This window comes from Ursus maritimus, unplaced genomic scaffold, assembly GCF_017311325.1.
Source record: "Ursus maritimus isolate PB19 unplaced genomic scaffold, ASM1731132v1 scaffold_21, whole genome shotgun sequence".
NCBI lineage: Eukaryota > Metazoa > Chordata > Mammalia > Carnivora > Ursidae > Ursus > Ursus maritimus.
This window is the reverse complement of record NW_024424564.1, coordinates 53262514-53283863: the sequence shown is the minus strand read 5'-3', so window position 1 is coordinate 53283863 and position 21350 is coordinate 53262514. Positions and strand designations below refer to the sequence as shown.

Here is a 21350-nt window from a genome sequence, read left to right as displayed (position 1 = left end):
CTGCGTGTTCACTGCCAGCTTTGTTGGGAAAAAGTCTCCAAAGGCGACGGTTTTCCAAACATTCCTGGGCCAGTGCTAGGGTCCAGGGTAGGAGGTGGGGGGCAGCAAAGCAGACTCTGCCCCCTGCCCTGCCTTTGGGGACCCCTGCTCCAGTGCCAGCCCAGCCTGACCTTCAGCCCCCAGGGGGAGAGAAAGTGCTGATGCCAGGCTTTCCTGAGCAGAGACTCAGTTAGCTGTTCCCAGGAGCAAGAGAGGGAGCTCTGGGGTTTCCCATGGCCTGTTTGGTGGGTACAGGGCTGGGTGGGCCTGGAGGAGGCCACGGGTGGGAGTAGGGCCCTGCGGATGCAGTTGGCAGTGAGAATGGTGGGAAGACCCTCGTGGGCGGCTATGCGCGGATGCCCGGATGGGGTGGAGGTGGGCTGGTGCAAAGGTGCTTTGAGAACAGTTGGGGATCAACAGTAAGCCCACCTCACGAGGGCAGGAATATTTAGGAAGGTCGGCTCTGTGGGATCTGAGGATGCCAGGGGCAGGAGGGGCCCTGGGTGGAGGCTTCTTTCTGCTCCAGAGAACTTTCCAGAAGGCATCCCACTGCTGGGATCACAGACACTGGTGGACAATTGATCCTGCCCTTTTCATCTGGGCTGCTCTCCCAGCTCCCTGTCTTGGGCTGTGGTCCGTGCATAGCGAATCCCAGATGCATGCCTGGGCCCCTGCCACTGATTGGGTCGGACGGGTGTGCTGGCCTGGAAGGGCCCTGAGCCCCCGCCTGATGCTGAGTCTGGCTGGCCTTGTGAGGCAGCTCTGGCCAGCCTTACCCTTCTCTGCTCCACTGTTGTCAGAGCAGAAGCTTCCAGGGCCAGTGGGGGGTTAGTGAGGGCCCCAGGGAGGGCAGGTGGGGGGGCCACAGGCCAAGAAGAGGGCTGCGGTGCTGGTCAGCTGGTCTGGGGGCCTCATGCCAGGACCAGGCTGGCCTACTGTCCTGGGCAGGTCCCTTCCGGTCTTGGCCTCCCTCTCCCAGATGTGGAGGTTGGCTACAATGATCCCCCCAGGTCTTCCGGTTACGCGGCTCTCATGGTGACCGCCCGCTCTGGGGAGCTGGGTGAGTCATGGGTGACGGGGCGGTTACTCACCGACCACCTGGCTGTGGGGGGGGCGCTCACCACTGCCCTGCCAGGGCTGGGCCTCTTCCTGGCTCCGCTGCTGTGGCTTTATTGGTGGTGCCAACCGCAGTCCCAGAACCACTGTGGGCATGACCCCGGGGGGCAGGCGTTGCTGAATCAGGCCCCCTCCCCTGGCATCGAAGCCTGTGTGGCGGTGGGACGGGGCTGCCCGAGCTTAGTGTGCACTGGGGTCCCCTTGGGACGAGCAGCTCCCTGTCTGCAGGTTGCGTCTGTCCAGGTGTGGGAGTTGCTGTGCCGTGTGGCCTTGGGCAGGCCCGGGGGCTTCTCTGGCCCACAGTCTCTTCATCGGTGGCTGGGAGATGGAGATGCTTCCTCTGCAGGCGCAGGTTGGGCCCCCAAGCCACCGGGACTCCAAGGCACATGTGGCTCTGTGCAGTGGTGTGCACCTGGGGGGCTAGCTCCGGGAACCTCCCAGGAACCCCTGGCCTGGCTGCAGAGATGGAGTTCCTCCTGTCACAAAGTGCTCCTGGAGCCTTCGCCGAGTGGGCACAGCTCATCAGCCACTAACCAGAGGGGGGATGGAGATGACTGCTTTTGACCCTGTGTGTGCGGGGAGGAAGGGCCAGGAGGGGAAGCTGCATCCTCCAGTGCTTCCTCCAGGTCCCATGTGCCCTGCAGCCACGTGAGGACCCGCAGGAGAAAGGCTCATTTTCTTTCTTTTTTTTTTTTTTTTAAAGATTTTATTTATTTATTCGACAGAGATAGAGACAGCCAGCGAGAGAGGGAACACAAGCAGGGGGAGTGGGAGAGGAAGAAGCAGGCTCCCAGCGGAGGAGCCTGATGTGGGGCTCGATCCCATAACGCCGGGATCACGCCCTGAGCCGAAGGCAGATGCTTAACCGCTGTGCCACCCAGGCACCCCCGAAAGGCTCATTTTCTGACCGAGTTTCCCTTGAGTACTCCCTGGTCCGGGGTTCCCGTCCCTGTTCCTCCTCTTGCTGCCTGGGGTGCATTCTGCAACTCGGCTGTGCCTTGGAGCTGGAGTGGCCGTGAGGACTCAGCGAGCAAATGGAGAGACGTGACCCGCCGGGTGCTTGGTATACAGCAAGTGCTCGAGAGATGGGGTCCCTCTCAGCCATTAGGGACAGGGAGCCCGGCTAGCTGGGATGCAGAGAGAGGATTGGTGGCTGTATTTGTTCAGGGGAGAGTGTTTGAACTCTCTGGGGTGTCTCAGAGGGCTTCCTGGAGGAGGTGACACCTAGAAGAGCAGAGAGGTCCTCCCGAAGTCACACAGAACCCAGGATAGCAGCCCTCCCGGATCTGGAACCAGCTCAGCCACTGCCTGTGAGGAGAAAGTCTCCCCATGGTGGCCCAACAGAGAAAGGTGTCCCCAGGTGCCTGGGGCCTCCGGGGTCATCGGGGCAGGCGCGAGACGCTCTGTGGGGAGGAGGCCACCACGAAGGGGGTAATTTTTGAGGTCCTGACTGCACCGTGTTTCCACACTTGGCTCCTCTAGGGACGCTGTGGACACAGACCTAGCAAATCACACACCGTGTCCACTGGGGGGCAGGGGGCCAGGGCTGCATAGCCTGTGGGGAACCCAGAACTCCTACTGGGGGTCTGGGCCAAGGCTCTGTCGTCAGGCTGGCCTGGGCAAGACCCCGAGGGTGGTGGCAGGTGGGGAATGGGATGGGGTGGAACTCTTGATTGCAGAGACCCAGACCCTCCGTCAGCTCAGGTTTGGGGGGTACCCGGAACAGCACCCCTTTTTGTGTGGCCCATGGCCAGTCCCCTAACTTCTCAGGGCCTCTCCCCCACTCCACCTCCCGCCCTGTGGCAGATGGAGGGGCTTCAGCTAGTTGCCCTGGAGTCTCCATTTTGCATGGTCCGGGTCCGGCTCAGATGGGGCTCAGCCCCCCCTCCCCGGACTCCCCCAGCAAGGGACAAGAGGCCGGGAGCTCTCTCTTGTCAGATGAAACCTCGACCTAGGGCTCCCTCAGCCTGATGAAAGGGTCATTGTGTGGTGCGGGCCGCCCGCTGGCCAAGGACAAAACCTCCGTTTGTCCTCTTTCCCTGGCGCGGGGCTGGGGCCTCCCCTTGGGCTGGCTAACAGGGTGGGGGTGGGCACAGGTGCGCTCCCTCCTCCCTTTCTCCATCTTCCCTGTCTCCATCACAGCCTGCCCGGGCCCCCTCCCAGTCCTGCCCTCAATGCGGGGTGTCCTCACCCTCCGAGTGGGGGGAGCCCCAGGCCTGGGCCGCTGGGCCAGCCCTGTGGTTGGCAGGGGAGCAGTGAGCTTGCCAGCCCCAGAAGCATTCAAGCAGATGCAGGACTGAGGGCCAGGGATGCCGGGCAAGGGCCCTGCCTGGAAGGAAGCCAGGATTCACGGGTCCTCTGTGCAAGGCAGCCACGGGGTGTGGTTGGCCGGCTCTGTGATTGAGGATGCGGCGGCCCTGGGAAGCTCATCCCACAGCCTCGCGGCAGAGCGCAGCGCCAGACTCAGAACCCTGCCTGCCGACGCCTCTCCCTGCCTCAGCCTCCCGCCAGAGCTGGTAGTTCCTCATCACTGATGACGCCACGAAGCACTCAGTCCGAGGATGTGAGCGGAACACGCCAGAACTGTGCATCCCAATTGGCCACCCTCCTGCAGACCCCGAAGCCCACTAGGTGCCCAGAGCAGGACGGGGAGGACGGCAGCCTAACCGGCAAGCAGCTCTCCAGGCATCAGCCGCAGTCTGGAGGGGCCCGAGTCAGCATCCCCGGCAGTCCCATCCTGATAAGACTGGGGGCCCCCAGAGCTTTTCAGACCTCACCCTCCAACCCCAGGCCACCCCTGTTCCAGAGCCTTCTCCACGGCCTCCCAGACCAGAGGTGCTCACTATGCTGGAGTCCTGCCTCTGTGCCCAGCGGGAGCTGTGAATGAGCAGGGTCTGGGACGGAAGAAGCCTTGGGACAAGGGCGGGTGGTGTCTTAGCTTACCCTCCCCGAAGGGGGCCTTGGTGCTGCCGGGGTGCAGGGGCCACCGTGCCGAGGGATCCAGACCTGAGACAGGCCCTCACTGTCCCAAGTGGCAAACCAACGAACAGCCCTTTTGAATGGGAGTTCCTCCGGCAGAAATTGCCTGCCCACCACACAGACCCCTGACGGGGGTGCAGGGCTCTGCGTCCCACCTGTGGGAGGCTCTCGTCGTCTTGGAGAGGCCTTCTGTCACAGGGCGGAGGGGTGCACACCAGCTGGGGTCTGCTCTGAATTTGTTTTCTCCCTGGCCGCCGGAAAAGGGGAGCTAAGCCAGGGCCACCCACTTGGGGGGCGATGAAGGGAGGAGTGTGGGCCGAGTGACTCCCGAGGTCCCGCTCAAGGTGGCTGAGCTCATAGTCGAACCCAGGTCTGTCTGCCTTCTCGTTCACTGTCTGTTAGAGAAAGCGACTGCTCCAGCTGGTTAGAATTGTCTAGTGACCGGGAGTCATGAGGCTCTGAGCGAGGGCTCTCTCTCTGTTTAGACTTGGAACGGAGGTCACCTTTCCCTCCTGATATGTGAGGGGGCCAAGAGGCCCTCAGATTTCTGCTCCTGGGTCCCTCCCTGTCTTGGGTCTCAACCCAAGGGGCTCTGAGACTGGCTTGAGCAGAGAGAGAAGGTTGTCCCGACTGGCCAGCTCATGACCTTCTAAGTTGGGCCAGCGAGGGCATAGTCGCCATGCGCCGTGGGCTTCGGGCAACCCTCCCCTTTCCTGCCTTGGACTGTCCCTGTGGGTGGTGGGTCTCGGTGTTCCGACCCCTTCTATCCCCGCCTCCCCTTCCTGCCAGGCCTTGTCACTACTCCGAGCTTGCCCTTCTTCGCAGCCCCCGAGCCTGGCGAACAAGGCTGGCCGTGTATGCGGGTCTAACTGGGAAGCTCCCCTCCTACCCCATCATGTACACAAAGCCCTGGGGGGTCCTACAGAGCAGGGGCCCCGACCCATCTGCAGTGAGCGGATCAGGGAAGACCCCTCACAGAATGTGGCCTCGGACCTGGGTCCTAGAGAATGTGCTAGGGAGAGCGACGTTCTTGACCGAGGGGGCACGGGGAGCAGGCAGCCGCCCGTCAGAGTGGGCTGGGGCCGTGCGAGGTGAGGTCAGACTGGCGAAGGGCAGCCCCAGGCCTGGGGAGCCAAGGGAGGGCAGGTCTCAAGCAGGGCAGGGATGAGCGGCTTTATCCCGCGCTACGGAAGCCCCTGGGTCTGAGTGCCCCAAGCAGGGGAAACGGGGAGCAGAGGAGGCTGGTCCTGCCCCCCATGTCCCATGTAGGTGGGCCTGGGGACAGGGGACGGATTTCCGGGAGGCAGGACCCTCAGGGTGGATGGGGGCAGGGTGCGGCTGAGGGGCGCTGTCAGCACACTTGGAGGCCAGGCCTGTGGTAGTTGCTGTGGGTTGGCCGCTGCTCCATGCCCCCCCCCCCCGCCATCCAGCACCCAGTGCAGCACTTGGTGCTGAGTTGGTGCCCAGGAAACACCCCCTTGGATGGTCAGATGGCTGCTCCCGTGTCTGGGTCCAGCAAGGCCCATCGACCTGGTCAGGAGCCACTTGCCCAGTGGATGGCCCCAGGTGTGTGGGCCCCCAGGGCGCATGGGTGAGCCCAGGGGTGGGCTAGGGGGCTGGGTGCCTTCCTGGCTCCTTGACTTAGGTCTTCGCGGGGTGACTTCACTGCTGGCGGGGAGCGCCGGGAATTTCCAGGTGCTGCCGACACGCCCCCCCCTTTGGAAGGAGCCCACGTCTATCACCTGCCATCCCCTTCGTCCCTGGGGGCCATCCTGTGGGCCATCCCTCCGTGCCGGGCCCCGTGGCGGCTCAGGTGCCACACCTATGGACCAAGCCCCACCATGGCCCCGGCAGAGTCCTCGCCCCCCTTGGTGGCCCTGCCCCGGGGGTGGAGCACGATGCCTACGCCCATGACACAGGCTAGGGTGCGGCAGCCAGCCTGGGGGGGTGCCAAGGAGTCTGCATCGGGGAGCCTAGGGGCGGGCTGGTGTCACGGGAGCGCAACCCAGTGGCTCGGGTTGCTCTATCTGTGCCCAGTAGCTCAGAGCATGGGGCGTGGGGCACCCCAAGGACACAAGCCCTGGGAATGCCAGGTAGAGACTGCTGTTGGTCAGTGTCTGGGGAAGGCTGCTGGGTGGAGGGCTGAGAGCTGGCCCCGGGCTCCCATAGGTCTTCTGTCTCAGACCCTGCCTGGCTGGCCGTGTGATCAGGGGGACTTCACTCCAGGCCGTGGCTCCTGGAGGTGTGGAGGGTGGACCCCTCACCCCTCTTCCATTATTCCCTTTCCGGCAGCTCTAAGAGCCACGAGGCAGGGAGTGAGGCGTGATGATTGCACTTGTTGGAGACATCCTCCTTGTTGTCCAGTGTCCGCCCCAGGGGACCTGGGCCACAGGCGGTTTGCCGGCCCCTTCTAGGGAGGTGGGGAGAACCGAGGGTTCCAGGCCAGTCTGAGTATGAGCCCAGAGTGACCCCTGGCTCCCTCTCACGGCCTTCCTGCAGAGGTGGAAATTCCTGCAGGGGGAGGAGGAGGGGAAAGAGGGGAGGCTGAGGAAACAGGTCCTTAGGGCCTGGGGCAGAGAGCCCAGAAGTGGGGAGAAAAGCCGCAGGGCTGGGTCCTGCTCTTGGCCCTGATACCAGATCCTTGCCAGGTGTCTGTGTGGCCTTGGATGGGAGGTGGAGGCTGGCCACAGAAGGCAGGGCTGGTGCTCAGGACTCCAGGCCACTTAGTTACGGTGTGGGGTGGGAGGGGCATTGCTGAGCCCAGGGAGGGGTTCTGGCCCCCCCATGTGGCTCATCACAGCCAGCCTGATGAGGGGGGAGTGGACTGCTCTTGGGGGGCAGTGAGCACCCTGTCCCATAAAGCATCTAAGCCGAGGCAGCTGGCTGGGGTTCCTGGTGGCCCGGGAATTCTCAGAGGGAGCAGTGGGATGCTTAAAAAGTGAAGGGGGTGTTCTAGCCCAGAGGGTTCCCCAGGTTTGGTGAGAGCTGAGGGCAGGGCCATAGAACTGGGGAGAGCCTGGGTGGAGCTGGGATCTTCTCTGGGAGCCCCACAGCCCAGGCAGGCCCCCGCCTTCATCTGTTCCCGGAAGGGGGCCCCCCAGGATGCTGGCCTGAGGCAAGGTCCCGGGACCAGGAGTTCAGCCCTGCCTTGCAGCCTGCACAGAGGGGATGGCCCAATGTTCTCTGACTATGGGGACTCAGCCCCCGAACCCATGGCTTGGACCAAGTCCAGAGTAGCCCAGAAGGCTGAGGTGCTGGCTGACCCAACAGGAGCCCAGACTCCCAGCCTGGCCATGGGCCAGACGCCCTGCCAGCATCCTTCCACCTGTTCCCCTCTCCTGTCTGTCCATCCATCTGTCCTGAGGTTTCAGGTTGACATCCTGGTCACCTAGGCCTGCAGGGTGCCCTGGTGTCTGACAGATCGGGGGCATAAGGGCCTAGGCTAAGGCCAAGGTTAGGGGTCTCATCCCTGCTCAGGCCTCGGCTGCCACGTACCTTGAGGTGTCAGTGTCCCGCCCCTGCACCATGGGAATCGAGGAGAGAGGTCAGGGGTAAGCCTGGGGAGGTCCAGAGTACAGCAGAAAGTACAGGAAACATGTCCGTGGCCTGGCCAGACAGGTGTGGCTGAGTCTCAGCGCCCAGCAGCCCCCTCGGGAGGCCAGCTTAGCGGTGACCATGCTGGGAGGGAGGACAGAGGGGAGACCAGGGGCAGGCTTCTCGGAAGAGGATGCACCAAGCAGGGCCTGGACTCTTGCCCGGCTACTGGAGGGGTCTGGGCGCCTCTATCCTTGCTGGTCAGTGAGGCCTGAACCCAGGAGGGTCATGATGGGCCCTGGATGTCCAGCAGAGGTCTAGAAGTTTCTGGGGTCAGAGGTCAATGACCTGGGGTTTTGTGGTCACAGTGAATGGATGAGGTCCTGATTTCACTGCCTTATTGGATGTGGGGGCTGGATGGACCCTCCGGGCCCTGTGCCCCCTCATCTGTAGCTCCCTGTGCTCCCCTGGCTGAGCTTGCCCACCTCTAACAGCCTCAGCCCTGCCCAAGACCCCTGTCCACTGCCTGCTTTCTCCCAGGATTGCCTGGTTTCCCTCCAGGGTGGGGTCCCAGAACGCCAGGCAGGAATGCCAGCTATGTGGGGAGGGCGGGCGGTTGCCCGCCGGGGGCGCGAGGGAGCAGGCGGACGCTCCGCTCTCTTCCCCGGGAACACTGCGGGCAGTGAGCTGAGCGGGGCAGTGGGCTGGAAAGATTGCAGCAGGCAGGACCCATGGTGGAGGGAGCCAGGCTGCAGGAGCCCCACCTACGAGCAGGGGCTGTTCTCCCCATTGGACAGATGGGCAAACTGAGGCCAGTGAGAGTCAGCGGCCAAGCAGACCTCGAACACAGGACCTCAAGCTCAGAGAGCCCTCTTTAGGATACAGCCGCAGGTATTGCTTTGATCCCTCACTACACACGCAGATGGGAAACTGAGGCCTGGGCAGGGCAGGGAGGGGCAGAGGGATGGCTTCATTTCTCCTGGGTCCCTTCCTGTCTCCGGACCTCTCTCTGCATCTCCACTGGGGCAGCCCCTGCCTGCCACACATGCGGCTTCCTTCTGGGTGTTCTCTGCAAACCCCGTTCCTCATCTGTAAAGTTAGGCCGGCAAGGCCCACCCCGAGGAGCTGCGGGGGGGGATGCCACTCAGGAAGGGTGGTCATTTTGGCTTGCCCTCCCCTTCAGGGCGTCCCCTCCCCCCTCCAAGTTCTTCCCACCCAGGCCAGTAGGGGGAGGAGCCATTGGCCAAGACAGGGCTGATATCCCTATTTTCAGATGGGAAGACTGAGGCTCAGAACAGTCTTCCCGAGGTCTGGGAATGTCCCCAAGCCCCATGCTGTGCACTGAACAGGGCCGAGAGCTCCAGCAGGGGAAGGACATGAGCAGACTTAAGGAACACCAGGAGGACAGGCGGGCTGAGTGCCCCCGGGCCTTTGCAGTGGCTGTGTCCGGCTCTGCCCCAACTGTTCCGTGTTACCCTGTTCTACCCCACAGAGGACGGCTGCGGGGACCCTGTTGGTGCCAAGCTCTGGCACTGTGATGGTGGCTTGGGGGGTCTGCAGAGTGACCCCAGACCTGGAAGACGTTCTTATCCCCATTTGACAGGTAGGAGCTCAGAGGCCACGGGCAGCTGCGGCCCTGCCAGACTGCTGCGGGCTTCCGGCCCACCTGTGGCTGGGAAGCTCCGGACTGAGCCCTGCCTCCCTGACAGAGAAGCCAGTGGGGACGTGGGGCATGGGGTGCGCGGGCATGGGGGCCAGCTGCCATCTTCCCAGGTATTTGCCGAGTTACTTCCTGGACAAGTGGACCGGGCCCGCCTCCTTGGCTGATCGCAGATAATTAGAACATTCTTCAAATATTTTGCCTGAGGATGCCCGAGAAGGAAGAGTTATAAAGCGCCCCGGGCCAGGAGCGTGGGCTGCAGGAGCTCTGGGCAGCTGGGCAGCTGGGGCCCGGGCCAGGGATGGGGCCCCAGAGGGAGACAGGGGATCTGGCCCAGGCCCGGTCAGCCTGTCCCCACCTTCCAGGGAGCTAGGGCTGGGGTGGGAGTTCACGTCCAAGGCCAGCTCAGGGCTGGGGTGGGTGCTGGGCCGTGTTGAGGATCCCCATCCTGGGGAACTCGCGGCTTGTGGGGGTGCATAAGCCTCACCCCAGATGGCTTTAGGAGAGGCCTGAGGGCGTCAGGCGCAGAGTCCTGGCCCCCTGGGGGGCAGGTGGGTGAAAAGGTCTCCGGGAGGAAGGGCTCTGCCTTGGGGAGGTCAGCGGGTCTGGGAGGAGAACGAAGGTGCAGGGGCAGAGTGGTAAGGGGGTGGAGCGATAAGGGGGTGCCTGGGGCCAACCTCATGGCCGACACCCCAGCCCTGACAGCTCAGGCTCTGGGGCTGCCGTCCTGCTATGTGGGGCAGGGAGGTGGGTGGCCCGGACGACAGAGGGGGCCCGGTGGGCTGCCCATGGGGAAGGCTTTTCTCATCACTGCTGACCTTCCTAAAAGTGGTACTCGCCACCTGAGCAGGGAGGGGGACCCGGGGAGGGACAGATGTCCCCCGGTGACCCCCGTCTGGTTCCTGTGGCTTGTGGGGGAGGGGTCTGGGATGTTGAGGTCCCGCAGACTAGTCATGAGGTCTGAGTTCTGGGAAGCACTTGGATACTTTGTCTCCCCCACGGAGGGCTGCCCCGGTCCTAGCCTAGGGAACATTCCCAGGATTCTGTGGTTGGTTCGGGGCAGGGGCTGCCCCAGCTCAGAAGCCTGGAGTGGGGGTGGGCTGCATTATGTCTGGTACTTGGTCCAGAGAGTGGGTGCAGAAGAGGAGCTCGGGCCAGGCTGGGTAGGCAGCCCTGCTGTGTGGGGGGGGCTTTCCCCCTCTGCCGGGGCATCCTGGGCTGTGGTTTGTGGGGTCGGTTGCTGGGGAATTTGTAAGAGAAATGGGGTACTGAGGTGGAGGTGCCTGGGCCCTGCAGCCTCCTCAGCACACATGGCTGCGGCAGGGCCCATAGTTTTGGGGCCCTGTGCACAGATCAGATGGCTCCAGGGTTTGCGATGATGGCGTTTCTCTCTGACTCTCTAAATAAAAAAGGCACAGTTTGTCCCGTCCCTGGTAGTGCCAGGGGGTCAAAGCCCTTTCGAGGGCTCCTTCGGAGCAGCCTTTTCCCCACGGGCCCTGGCCCCCTCTGTGTACCTCCCGCGGCTTGATGACCGAGGCCTTCACAGGGAGGGCTGGCATTTTCTCAATCGGATGTAAAGTGGGAATAAAAGCTAATTTTTAATCAACCTGTAGCCGTCTACGTGAAAACGGGCGTTTGCCACGGGTGTCCCCAGCCCCTGCCCCACTGAGGATGTCTCGGCTGTGCTGGCTTCCTGGGCCGGCGGGCGTCACTGCCCCTGGAAGAGGGCCCCTCGGCAGGTGTGAGTGGTTCCATTTGTGCACGGCACTCCTTCACTCTGCCCTTCCTTCATTCACGCGTTCCGCGAGGACCACCGGGGGTCGGTGCCAGGCGCAGTGCGCAGTGCGGGATGCGACAAGGCCCCTGCCATCCTGGGGCCAGCAACAGGGCGGGGGCTGGCCTGTTTGGAGGGAGTTCACGACTCAGCCCCTGGCACGAATCGGGGTCCTCCTTCAGGAACCCTTTGGTGAAGGCTCCCCGTGCAGGTCGGCCCCACATGCAGCCTCTTGCCCCCCATCCAGGGACTGGTGGGGGAGGAGGCTCTGCAGGTAAACAAGTGAGTGTCCCCCAGCTCTCTTTGAGGGTCAGGGACAGGGATGATGGGGCACGGACCAGGCTGGGGGTGGGAAGTGTGGGTCCCAAACCCCGTTCCCTATCTTCCCTCCCTGAGCTACTCAGCAGGTGGCTGGACCTTTCTGGCCCTCTGGTTCCTATGCTAAAGGAGTAATACAATAATAATAATAACAACAATAAAAGGCACCCTCTCACTGAGGGAAGCTCTTAGCCAGAATCCAGCACACGGCAGCTGCCCACACCTCCTTGAGGCACCGACTCTGAACAGCAGGAGGGATGTAGGTTAGACGCTTGGCTCCTGGGACAGGATTGGAGGGTCGTTAGCTCCTGAGTGAAGCAGGGGTGTCCTGTGTGGAGACGGGGGAGGATAGGATGGCTGTGGTCCCAGGCATAGGTGAGACACTGGCTCCCCCATTTTCTCCTCTCTGGGCCTTGGGGTCCCTGTGAGGTGACCCAGACGTTGTTCCCCAAGGAAGTCGGGGGAGGGGAGGCAGCCCTGACCTCCCAAGGAGCCCCCCCAGGCTGGGCCTTGACCCGGACGGGGTCTTAACCAGACTGGGCTGCACGCGGCCCAGCCCACAGTGGCCCGCTCAGACCCCTGTTGCAGGACAGGTTAGCCCCCGGCGCCGGGCACCCAGACGAGGCACAAGGGGATGGTTGTGAGTGTGCACACTGCCTTTCTTAAGTGCACTGTCTGTATTTGAACTTTTGTAAGAAAGCTTGCAGTTTTCGTTTGGGTTTTGCCAGCCCTACGACGTTTCGTGTTGCACTATTTTACGTTTTTGTTGCGCTGTAACTTCCATCAAGTGCGGAAATCCCGAGCGGACAGCTTGACGCGCTTTTACCTATGTGGGCACTCGCGCAAACCGTTTCTCAGAACAACCTGGAACCCGGCAGTCTCCCTCGAGCCCCCTCCCCACCCATGCCTCGGAGCCAAGCGTAACTTCTGACTTCTGAGGTTATGTTCTCCTGTCTGGCTCTTCCGCTCGGCACTCACGTTGTCACACGTCAGCTGTCTGCCCTTTGTCATTGCCGTAGCCTCCCGCCGCTTGAATGTGCCAAACTCTGTGAGTCTCCTGCTGACGGACACCTGGGGGGTTGTTCCCAGTTTGTTCTGGAGACATGCCCTGTGGCGAATGTGAGCGCTTGCTTCCCGGGGGTGTGTAGACCTGGACTGAATCTGTTGCTTCAGAGGGAAGGGCCGATCCAGGAGTGAACCCAATCGTGGTGGGTGCAGTGGCGGGTGTAGACACTCACTGGCTTCCGAATTGCCAGTGTAGGTGTTGGTCCTTGCGATAAGTACAGCTGGTCCCTGATCCCCACGAGGAATTGGATCCTGGGGGCTCAATGAATGGAGGTCAGTGATGGGTCCCCAGTGAGGGTTAATAACGGCCAACCTTGATGACCGCTCATCTTTGGCCAGCATCACGTACTCCTCCCAGCAGCCCTGATGGAGCAGGGCTCTCAGTACTCCCACTTCGCAGATGTGGAAACTGAGGCACAGAAACTTACCAAAGGTCTCACAGCCAGGAGGAGGCAGAGCCAGGGTTCCATCCAAGCTGGCCAGCACCGGGGCTCACGTTCCTACCCTCTGCCCCACAGGGCTGCCCGGTGGGTGATGTCATAGCAAGTGTCCCACCCTCTTGGCCACTTCTGCACCATCTGTCGCCTGGCAGTGGTCCCCTCGCCCCTCACCCTCTGGCATCCCCTAGTCCTAGAGGCAGCCCTGACCCCTTGGGACAGGTGGAAAGCTCTTCCTCTTGTCCCACGGCAGCCCCGCTGGCACCCCATGCCTGGTGCCAGGGAACAACGGAAGCGCATCCCTTCTGGCCCTCTGCTGGCTTCAGCACCTCTGGTCGGGGATCAGAGGCCCGTCCGCAGTCCCTGGGGACAAGGCAGAACCTTCTTGCTGCCACTTGCCCTGAAGTTCCCTTCGTGGGGCTGGCCCGGCCAGGGCTGAGGGACATTTCCAGACTTTCAGCTTTGCCCACTCCTCCTGGCCTCTTACCTTTGTCCCGAGGCCTCCAAATAGCACAAGGAAATGAGCCTGGAGCAGAATTTTTCCGTGGAAAAAGTCAGCAACTGAAACCGGAGCGGCCAGCCCGGCTTCTCTGTGCTCAGGGCCACTCAGAAGCTCCCCGCCAGCTGTCCCGGGGCACCTGGGTGGGCAGCTGCGGGCCGAGAAGCCCCCCGGGGGATCTTGCTGCTTGGGGGTGAGAGCCAGGCCCACCCTGCGGGCAGCTTGCTGAGAGCGCCCAAGGCATGCCCTCGCTCCCAAACTGCCAATATATCAGGATGCAGCTCCTCTCCCCTCCTCCAGTCCTCCCTACTCCCCACTCCTCTCCCTCCCCCTTTACCCCCCTCTTCTACGCCCATCCTTCTACCCTCCTTCCCCCTCCCCTCCCCAATCCTTCCACCCTCCTTCCCCTCCTCCAAATCACCAATTTCTAGTTATCATGTATTTATGCCCCTTTCCACTCTAGCGGATTCCCTAATGAGGGCCAGTGGCCCATAACTGCAGCCCCCGCCCCTCCAGGTGGAAGAAACAGTGTGGCCAAGCCTTGGGGTGTGGCAGGGCAGGCCTTCTCAGGGCTGCAGGGAAGGGAAGGGGCAGGTGGCTGAGACCTCAAACTCCGGCAGTGGAAGCTGTCCATCAGCCTGGAATGAATTAATGAGTCACCTTGGAGGACTTTAAGCAAGAAACGGATTTAAAGCTGTGTTTCGAGGCTAAAAAGTGGGCATAGTTTCCCGCTCTAGGCTCTGGTCCTTGTTATGCACCTGTGATGGACCAGAGCGCTGCCTCGGCCTGAGTTCTGGAATCAGAGACGGGGCTCTGAGCCTGGCTGTGCAGCCTCAGGCATGTCCCCTAGCCTTTCTGAGCTGCAGTCTGCACAGCTATGACATGGGGGTGTAAGGAGAGATGATTGAGACCGAGCAGAGGCCCGTGTGGTCCGTGGCTGGCGCTCAGAATGGGTGTATTTAATTTCATGAATGGATAAACCCCCACATTCTAAGGGAGACAATTTCAAAATGATTACTCAGCAGCCATATCTGGGTATTTCTGTTCCTGGCACAAAATACTGTGTGACTGTCTTCCTTGATGCCTTTACCGCACCTTTCACCTGCTGGCTGCTGGGGTGGGGGCTTTCGTGCCCCCTGCTCCTTCAGCCCCGCATGTCCTTGGAAGCATACAAGTGGGGATCAGCCGGGCAAGGCCCCTCTTGTCCCCTTCTACCTGTCCCACCAATGTCCAGGGGTGCAGAAGTCCTGTGTGTAGATAGAATTTTTTAAAAATTGTGTTTAAAATACACATAACATAAAATTTGCCACATGAACCGTTTGAAAGCTTGTCACTCAGAGGCGTGTCAGCGCACTCCCGTGCTGGGTCGCATCACCTCTACCGTCATCACGCCTACAGAGCTGGCGCTCCCCGTGCCTCCTCCCCGCAGCTCCAGGTGACCGTGGGTCCACTTTCTGTCCTTTGCGGGACACGGCTTGCAAATGCATTCATGCAGTGTGTAGTCTCGGCATCTGTGTACTTAGCGACCAGTTTTGAGGTTTCTGCATGGAGCAGGGATCCATACTTCACTCCTGTTTATGACCAAATGGCATTCCATCGTGTGGATAGACCCCAGCCTGTCTGCCCGTTCAGCCGCTGGGGGACATCGCGTCCTTTCCTCCTGCTGGCTCTCGTGGACAGTGCTGCTATGAACATCCGTTCGTACACAAGTGTTTGTTTGAACACCTGTCTTCAGTTCTCTTGGGCATAGACCAAGGAGTGGAATTGCTGGGTCCCCTGGTAATTCTGTGTTTCACGTTTTGAGGGACTTCCTGACTGCCGTCCACAGTGGCAGCCCCGGTTTGCGTTCCCGTTGGCGATGCACGAGGGTTCCAATTTCTCCACAGCCTGCCAACACCGGGTGCTTTCCGTCGTTTTGACCGTAGGCATCTTAGCGGTGTGAGGTGGCACCTCGAAGGTTTCGATTTGCATTTCCCTCACCAGTGATATTTAGAATCCTTTCACTTGCTCGTTGGCCATTTACGGCTCTTTGGAGAAATATCTATTCAAGTCCTTTGACCATTTTTTTTTTAAAGATTTTATTTATTTATTCGACAGACATAGAGACAGCCAGCGAGAGAGGGAACACAAGCAGGGGGAGTGGGAGAGGAAGAAGCAGGCTCCCAGCGGAGGAGCCTGATGTGGGGCTCGATCCCAGATCGCCGGGATCACGCCCTGAGCTGAAGGCAGACGCTTAGCCGCTGTGCCACCCAGGCGCCCCCCTTTGACCATTTTTAAATTGGCTTGTCTTTTTGTTATTAAGAGGTAGGGGATCTTTCAGACATCATCTTTGAGTAGTTACTCATTTGTTCAGCTATTCCGCAAACACTCCTGGACAGCGCCAGGGGGCAGCCCCGGGCACCCCAGATTTCCCTGGGACGTGGTCCTGCCCTCAGGTGCTTGTGGTCTGCTGGGAAGGCTGTGGAAGAGGCCACGGTGAGAGCCCGTGGGTGAGGTTGGTGCTCGATAAGACAAGAGCTCACCGTGTGCTTTCTCCGTGCCTTGGGGCCAAGGGGTTTGAGCTCAGGGGACTTGCACTTGGCACAAGGCAGGTAGAGTTTGCCAGACAGAAAAAAGCGAAAACGAGCAACAGCCCGGGCAGACGACCAGCACAGGCAAAGGTGGCAGGGTGGTCGGAGGCCAGATCCCGGGGGGCCTCCGATTCTACGCCAAGGAGCCTGGGGAGCAATGGATGGGCTTTGAGCAAGGGAGTGACATGATCAGACCCGGGTGCTGGCAGGGGGTTGGGGGATCTGCCTGGAGGCGGGAGACCAGGGCTGCAATGATCTGTTTTGGCCCCTGGGGTCCATCCTCAGTCCCCTGGGGTCCCCCATTCAGAACCCATTTGTCCAAGCTCCTACCCCCAGCAGGGTTCTTACCCCAGGCAGTTGGGGGGCTCTGCAGCCTGGAGACTGCTGGAAGAATTTGGGAATGGGGAGCTTGCTTTTAGTGTCCAGGATCCAAAGCAGGCTCCGTCCCGAGGCCTGGAGGCTGGTTCCCATCCATCTCAGTTCCCCGGGTCGGTTTTCTGAGCATCTACAATTACTTTGGGCTGAATTCCCCAGATTCCAGCCCGCTCCCAGCCCAGCCCGCCCAGATGCTCTTCCTCCACGCCAGCCTCGGGCATTTCTGCCCATTGTGCCCGTGGGAGACCCAGGGGGGTCTTGGCCAGATTAGGGAGTGGGGCGGGCGGGCCGTGGGGATTGAGTGTCACTGGGGGGCCCGGCTTGCGGCACGTGCTGTGGGCTCGCGCCACACGGGGACTTTCCCAGCTGGCTGTGGGTGCTTGGCTGCCCTGGAAAAACACTGACTTGTTTCTCTCGAGAAAGAGGCTGGCAGCCAGTGGGCAGGAGCAGGGAGCTCAGGGTGCTGCAAGGCCAGGGCCGTGGACGTCAGCTTTGGGGAGCCCCTGGTGGTCCCCCTCATTCCCACACTTTGTCCCTCACTAAGCCAGTCTGGTCTCTGGTTTGGAAGCCAGATGGCCCTCTGGATCTCAGTGGTTGCCCAGACCAGCCCCCACCTCCTCCCCGCTTGCTGTCCCTCCTCCTCTGGGTACCCCAAAACCAAATTAGTGGTAGTGCTTTGGTGGAAAACAGTTTGGTGGTTCCTCAAAAAGCTAAACGAACGACCATTCGACCCAGCAATTCCACTCCCAGGGATGTGCCCCCCAAAATTGAAAACAGGGACTCAAACAAAAACTTAGGCGCCCGTGTTCACAGCAGCCCTGTTCACAACTGCCTGGAGGCGGAACCCACCCAGTGGCCGCTAACTGGCCCACTGACACACGGAAGGGGGTCCCTCCGCATGATGGAACGTGACTCAGCCATAGAAGGGATGGAAGCACGGACACCTGCCACAGTGTGGCCGAGCCTGGGAGACACGATGCTAAGTGAGAGCGGCCGGACACGGAAGGGCTCATACCATGTGACTGCATCTCTATGGAAGGTCTAGAATTGGCAAATCCACAAGAACGGAAGGCAGAGTCATGGTCGTAGGGCCTGGGGGTGGGGAGGGAGTAGGGAGTGCCTGCTGATTCTGGGGGGGTGGAAATGTCTTGGAACATGACTAAGGGCTGCAGACCTGTACCCTTTATTTTTTTTATTTTATTTTTTAAAGATTTTATTTATTTATTTATTTGACAGAGAGAGACAAGCAGTGAGAGAGGGAACATAAGCAGGGGGAGCGGGAGAGGAAGAAGCAGGCTTCCAGCAGAGCAGGGAGCCCGATGCGGGGCTCCATCCCAGGACTCTGGGATCACGCCCTGAGCCTAAGGCAGACGCTTAACTACTGAGCCACCCAGGCGCCCCAAATCTGTACCCTTTAAAACAGTGACCTGTATGGTAGGTGAATGTCACTCAGAAGAGAAACACGCTGATAACATCTCAAGTGAACAGAGTGAGCCTGGCAAGTGCCCTCTGGTCTCTGGAAGGCGCCCCCCAGGGGACCACTCTGAGGATACAATGTTGCAAAGAGGACCCTGCCCAGCCCAGCTCACAGTAGGTGCTCAATTCACATCAGCTCCTGGTTCCTCCCCGAGTCGACCCAGCGGTCCAGAAACGAGTGAATGACAACAGCAGTCCCCATGGGTGCAGCCTTTCTCCCTGTGGTTGTCTGGTCTGAGCCTATGTGGTGGTAGTGGTGGTGGTGGGGGAGGGTTCAGATGCTTTATATGCCCATTTCATGGCTGTGAATACTGAGTCTCAGAGAGGCAGAGCACCTTCCCAAGATTACAGCTGGGCTGCAACTGGAATTAGGACCCTGTGGGCTTGCCTCCCAGCACGGCCAGCCAGCTCAGCAACCTGCCTGGCCCAGGAACCCCAGGGGAGCCCAGGAGCTGCAAGTGATGGGGGAGCCCAGTGGTCAAGAGTTGGGGTGTGCTCTTGGGGGTGGCTGTGGACAGTTCGGAGCTGATGGTTATCGAATCCCAGGTGTGAAGTTCTCTGACCCGAAGGGTCTGTGTCTGATTCAGAGGCACGGGGAGCTGGGGTCCTGGCATTCCGAGGGACTGTTGACTCCCAGCACTTGTGACCCATGGCTCCGGCCGTTCCGAGGCTGAGAAGGCACAGGTGTGAGTGCCTTTTTGGGCTGGGATCATGCGTTTTGGTCAATGGGAAATGGATTCTCTAGGGCAGGGGTCTGTGTTTTGTGCCCTGGTGGCAGAGCTTGGCACGTGGTGGGTGCCTGGAACCCACCGGCTGAGAGACCGAGAGAGGCAGGACAGCAGGCAGAGGGCGAGGGGCCCTGCGCTGCCACTCACCTCCCCGTGTCCTCTCCCCTCTCTGCAGAGCGCTGTCATCCGTCGTGGCCCTGGGAGCCAACATCATCTGCAACAAGATTCCTGGCTTGGCCCCGCGGCAGCGCGCCATCTGCCAGAGCCGGCCCGATGCCATCATCGTGATCGGGGAGGGGGCACAGATGGGCATCAACGAGTGTCAGTACCAGTTCCGCTTCGGCCGCTGGAACTGCTCCGCCCTCGGCGAGAAGACTGTCTTCGGGCAAGAGCTCCGAGTAGGTAAGGGTGCCTCCGGGCTTGCAGGGACCCGGCCACCCCGGAAGGCCGCGCGGGGCTGCAGCACCCCAGTGTCTCTGCTAGAGCCGTTTGCCCAGCACCCTTCTCTGAGCCCGGCCTGGGGGGGGGCGGTCCAGCACCCCAGGGAGACCCAGACGTGTGAGTGGCCGAGGGGCGTCTCGCCGGGCTGTGGGGCTCTAGGGTAGCCGGCGGACAGCACGGTGAGGGGCTTAGAGACGCGCCCTGCTCGGCCGCTGTGCGGAACCAGGCACGCCTCTCCGTCTCTCCCTGCGTCCGTTCTGTATCTGGAAATGGGATAAGAGCAGGAGTTCCTGCATGGGGTTTGGGGGGGGGGGCGGCTGGAGGCAAATGGTGCCGTTTATGTGGAAGGCTTTCCAGGCAGAGGGAGAGCCAAGCAGAGACGCGTGGGATGCTGGTGCGTGTGGGAGCGCCGAGTCCGACGGGCTGGCGGGCAGGGTGGGGGGTGAGGGGGTGCAGGTGGAGGCGGGCTGGGGAAGGGGCTGGGTGTCCAATTCTATGGGCAATGGCAGCTACCAAAGGATGCCAAGCAGGGGTGGCCAGGTCTCCGCTGCTGTGTCCCACTGCGCCATGCACAGTCTTAGGTCACGTGCTTCATCTGTGTCCTCACACAGCCCTGAGGCTCCACGGTGCCCATTTTACAGGGAAGGAGACTGAGGCCCGGTTGAGGGGAGCTTACAGGGAAAAGTGAGACTTCCAGAGCTTGACCTCGATTGGAATCCAGCTGCGTGACCCTGGGCATGGCACTTGGGGCCGCTCAGGGCCTCAGTGTCCTCAGTTGTAACACGAGCTCTTGGCGAGCGGGCCCTCGTCTGGGTCCCTAGTGCGCTCCCGGGCCCGCACGCAGTAGGTCCACACTACACTGCCATTGAACTAGTGAGGGCGGGGAGCTGACGCAACCTGCACTTCCAGGAGGGTCAGATGGGGGCGTGATGACTTGGGGGCACCGTGCCAGGCGTGCAGGGGGTGCCCTGTTATTTCAGACCCCAGCGTGTAGGCACAACACGTCCTTCCGATCCCAGCGGGCCGAGGAGCCACAGCTGCCGGGACCCAGGCCAGAGCCCAGCTCTGCGGGGCTTGGAACGCCCTGCGTAGGGCTGGGGGTGGTGCAGGGGAAAGCCCCCGGGGCCCCTTTGTGGTGAGCAGCCTGTGGGTGGCACCTGGCGCAGGCGGGAGGGTGGCACCCCCCTAGGGCCCCACCACCCAAGTGCAGCTCCCGCCCCACAGGTGGCGGCTGGGCCGGGCGGGGCTGCGTGCCCCATGCTCCGCAGGTGGGAGGGCGTCGGCGCCGGGCCTGCTCGGTGCCTGCTTCTGCCAGCTGTCCGCTTGCCTCCCTGGCCCCTCACCCCTGAGACTCCGGGCTCTGAGGCCGCTGTGAGCGCCCCCACAGCACAGCTGAGGTATGAGGTCACAACTGCGGCCACAAGGGTTGCTCATGACGGAGATGGGTTCGGATCCGGATCCCCGTCTGCCACCCTGTCTGTTAACCTTGCTTCTTCACGGTGCGGAGCAACAGGCAGTGGACATGGTCCCATGGCTTGACGGAGGGGTGGGGGCTTGGACTTTACTCGGGACCACGAGACACAGGCAGTGAGGGAGACGTGGCCACTCAGAGCCCCTTCTCAGGGTCAGGTCCCAGGCAGGGGGGTTCGCCAGTGGTCCACAATAAATGCCAATAAAAAGCCCAAGAGGAGTGGCTTTGGCCGCAGCCCATAACCCGTGTCGTCCCCCCAATGTGGACACCACCAGTGCCCACCCAGATTTCCTTTACTGAGCGTCACACATCCCCTGGATCACGGCCAACAGCTCACAGCTGTCCCTCCTGGGAGACTAGGCCTCGGCCCAGCAGGAGCCCGGGAGGCTGTGCAGCTCAGCCCGAGGGGAGGGTCAGCTCCAGCCCTGGATGGACCAAGGTGGCGGGTGTGTGTGTGTGTGTGTGTGTGTGTGTAAAGTCTGCTGTTGTGCGGGTGGGGGTGCTGTGCAGTGTTCCTCATGCCCCGAGCTCCCCTTGGGAATAGGTGTCTCGGGCTCTGCTTCTAGGGGGCCCCCCTACGGCACCTCCTCTCCCTTCCACGAGCATTTCAGAGGCAAACGTTTTGGCAGGCTGTCCACAGCCAGTACCCCCCATCCCTCACCTTCTTGTTCCTGCTACCCCCTGTCCAGGCTGTTAATGACCGTCCTGTGGCCGACGGATCCCCTCTTCCTTGCCTGGGCCCCAGTTCACCTGGGCTTCCTCTTGTCTCTCTGGCTGGGTCTCCTGAGCCCTGCCCTAGTCAGTTCTGCCCTGGGGCCAAGACCAGCGTGGTAGCTCCCCAGGGACCATTCAGCAAGACTGACCCACG

The 21350-nt window shown here is 61.5% G+C and overlaps 1 protein-coding gene across 2 annotated transcripts in view; it reads left to right on the top strand.

Annotated features, from left to right (window-relative positions):
* The window catches only part of LOC103674134 (protein Wnt-7b), a 48220-nt gene that overhangs the window by 6278 nt on the left and 20592 nt on the right, over positions 1-21350 (top strand). For both annotated transcript variants that reach the window (XM_040637067.1, XM_040637066.1), the window contains exon 2: positions 18746-18972. In XM_040637067.1, the coding sequence (XP_040493001.1) occupies positions 18746-18972 (227 nt within the window). The remainder of the gene's footprint in view (positions 1-18745; positions 18973-21350) is intronic.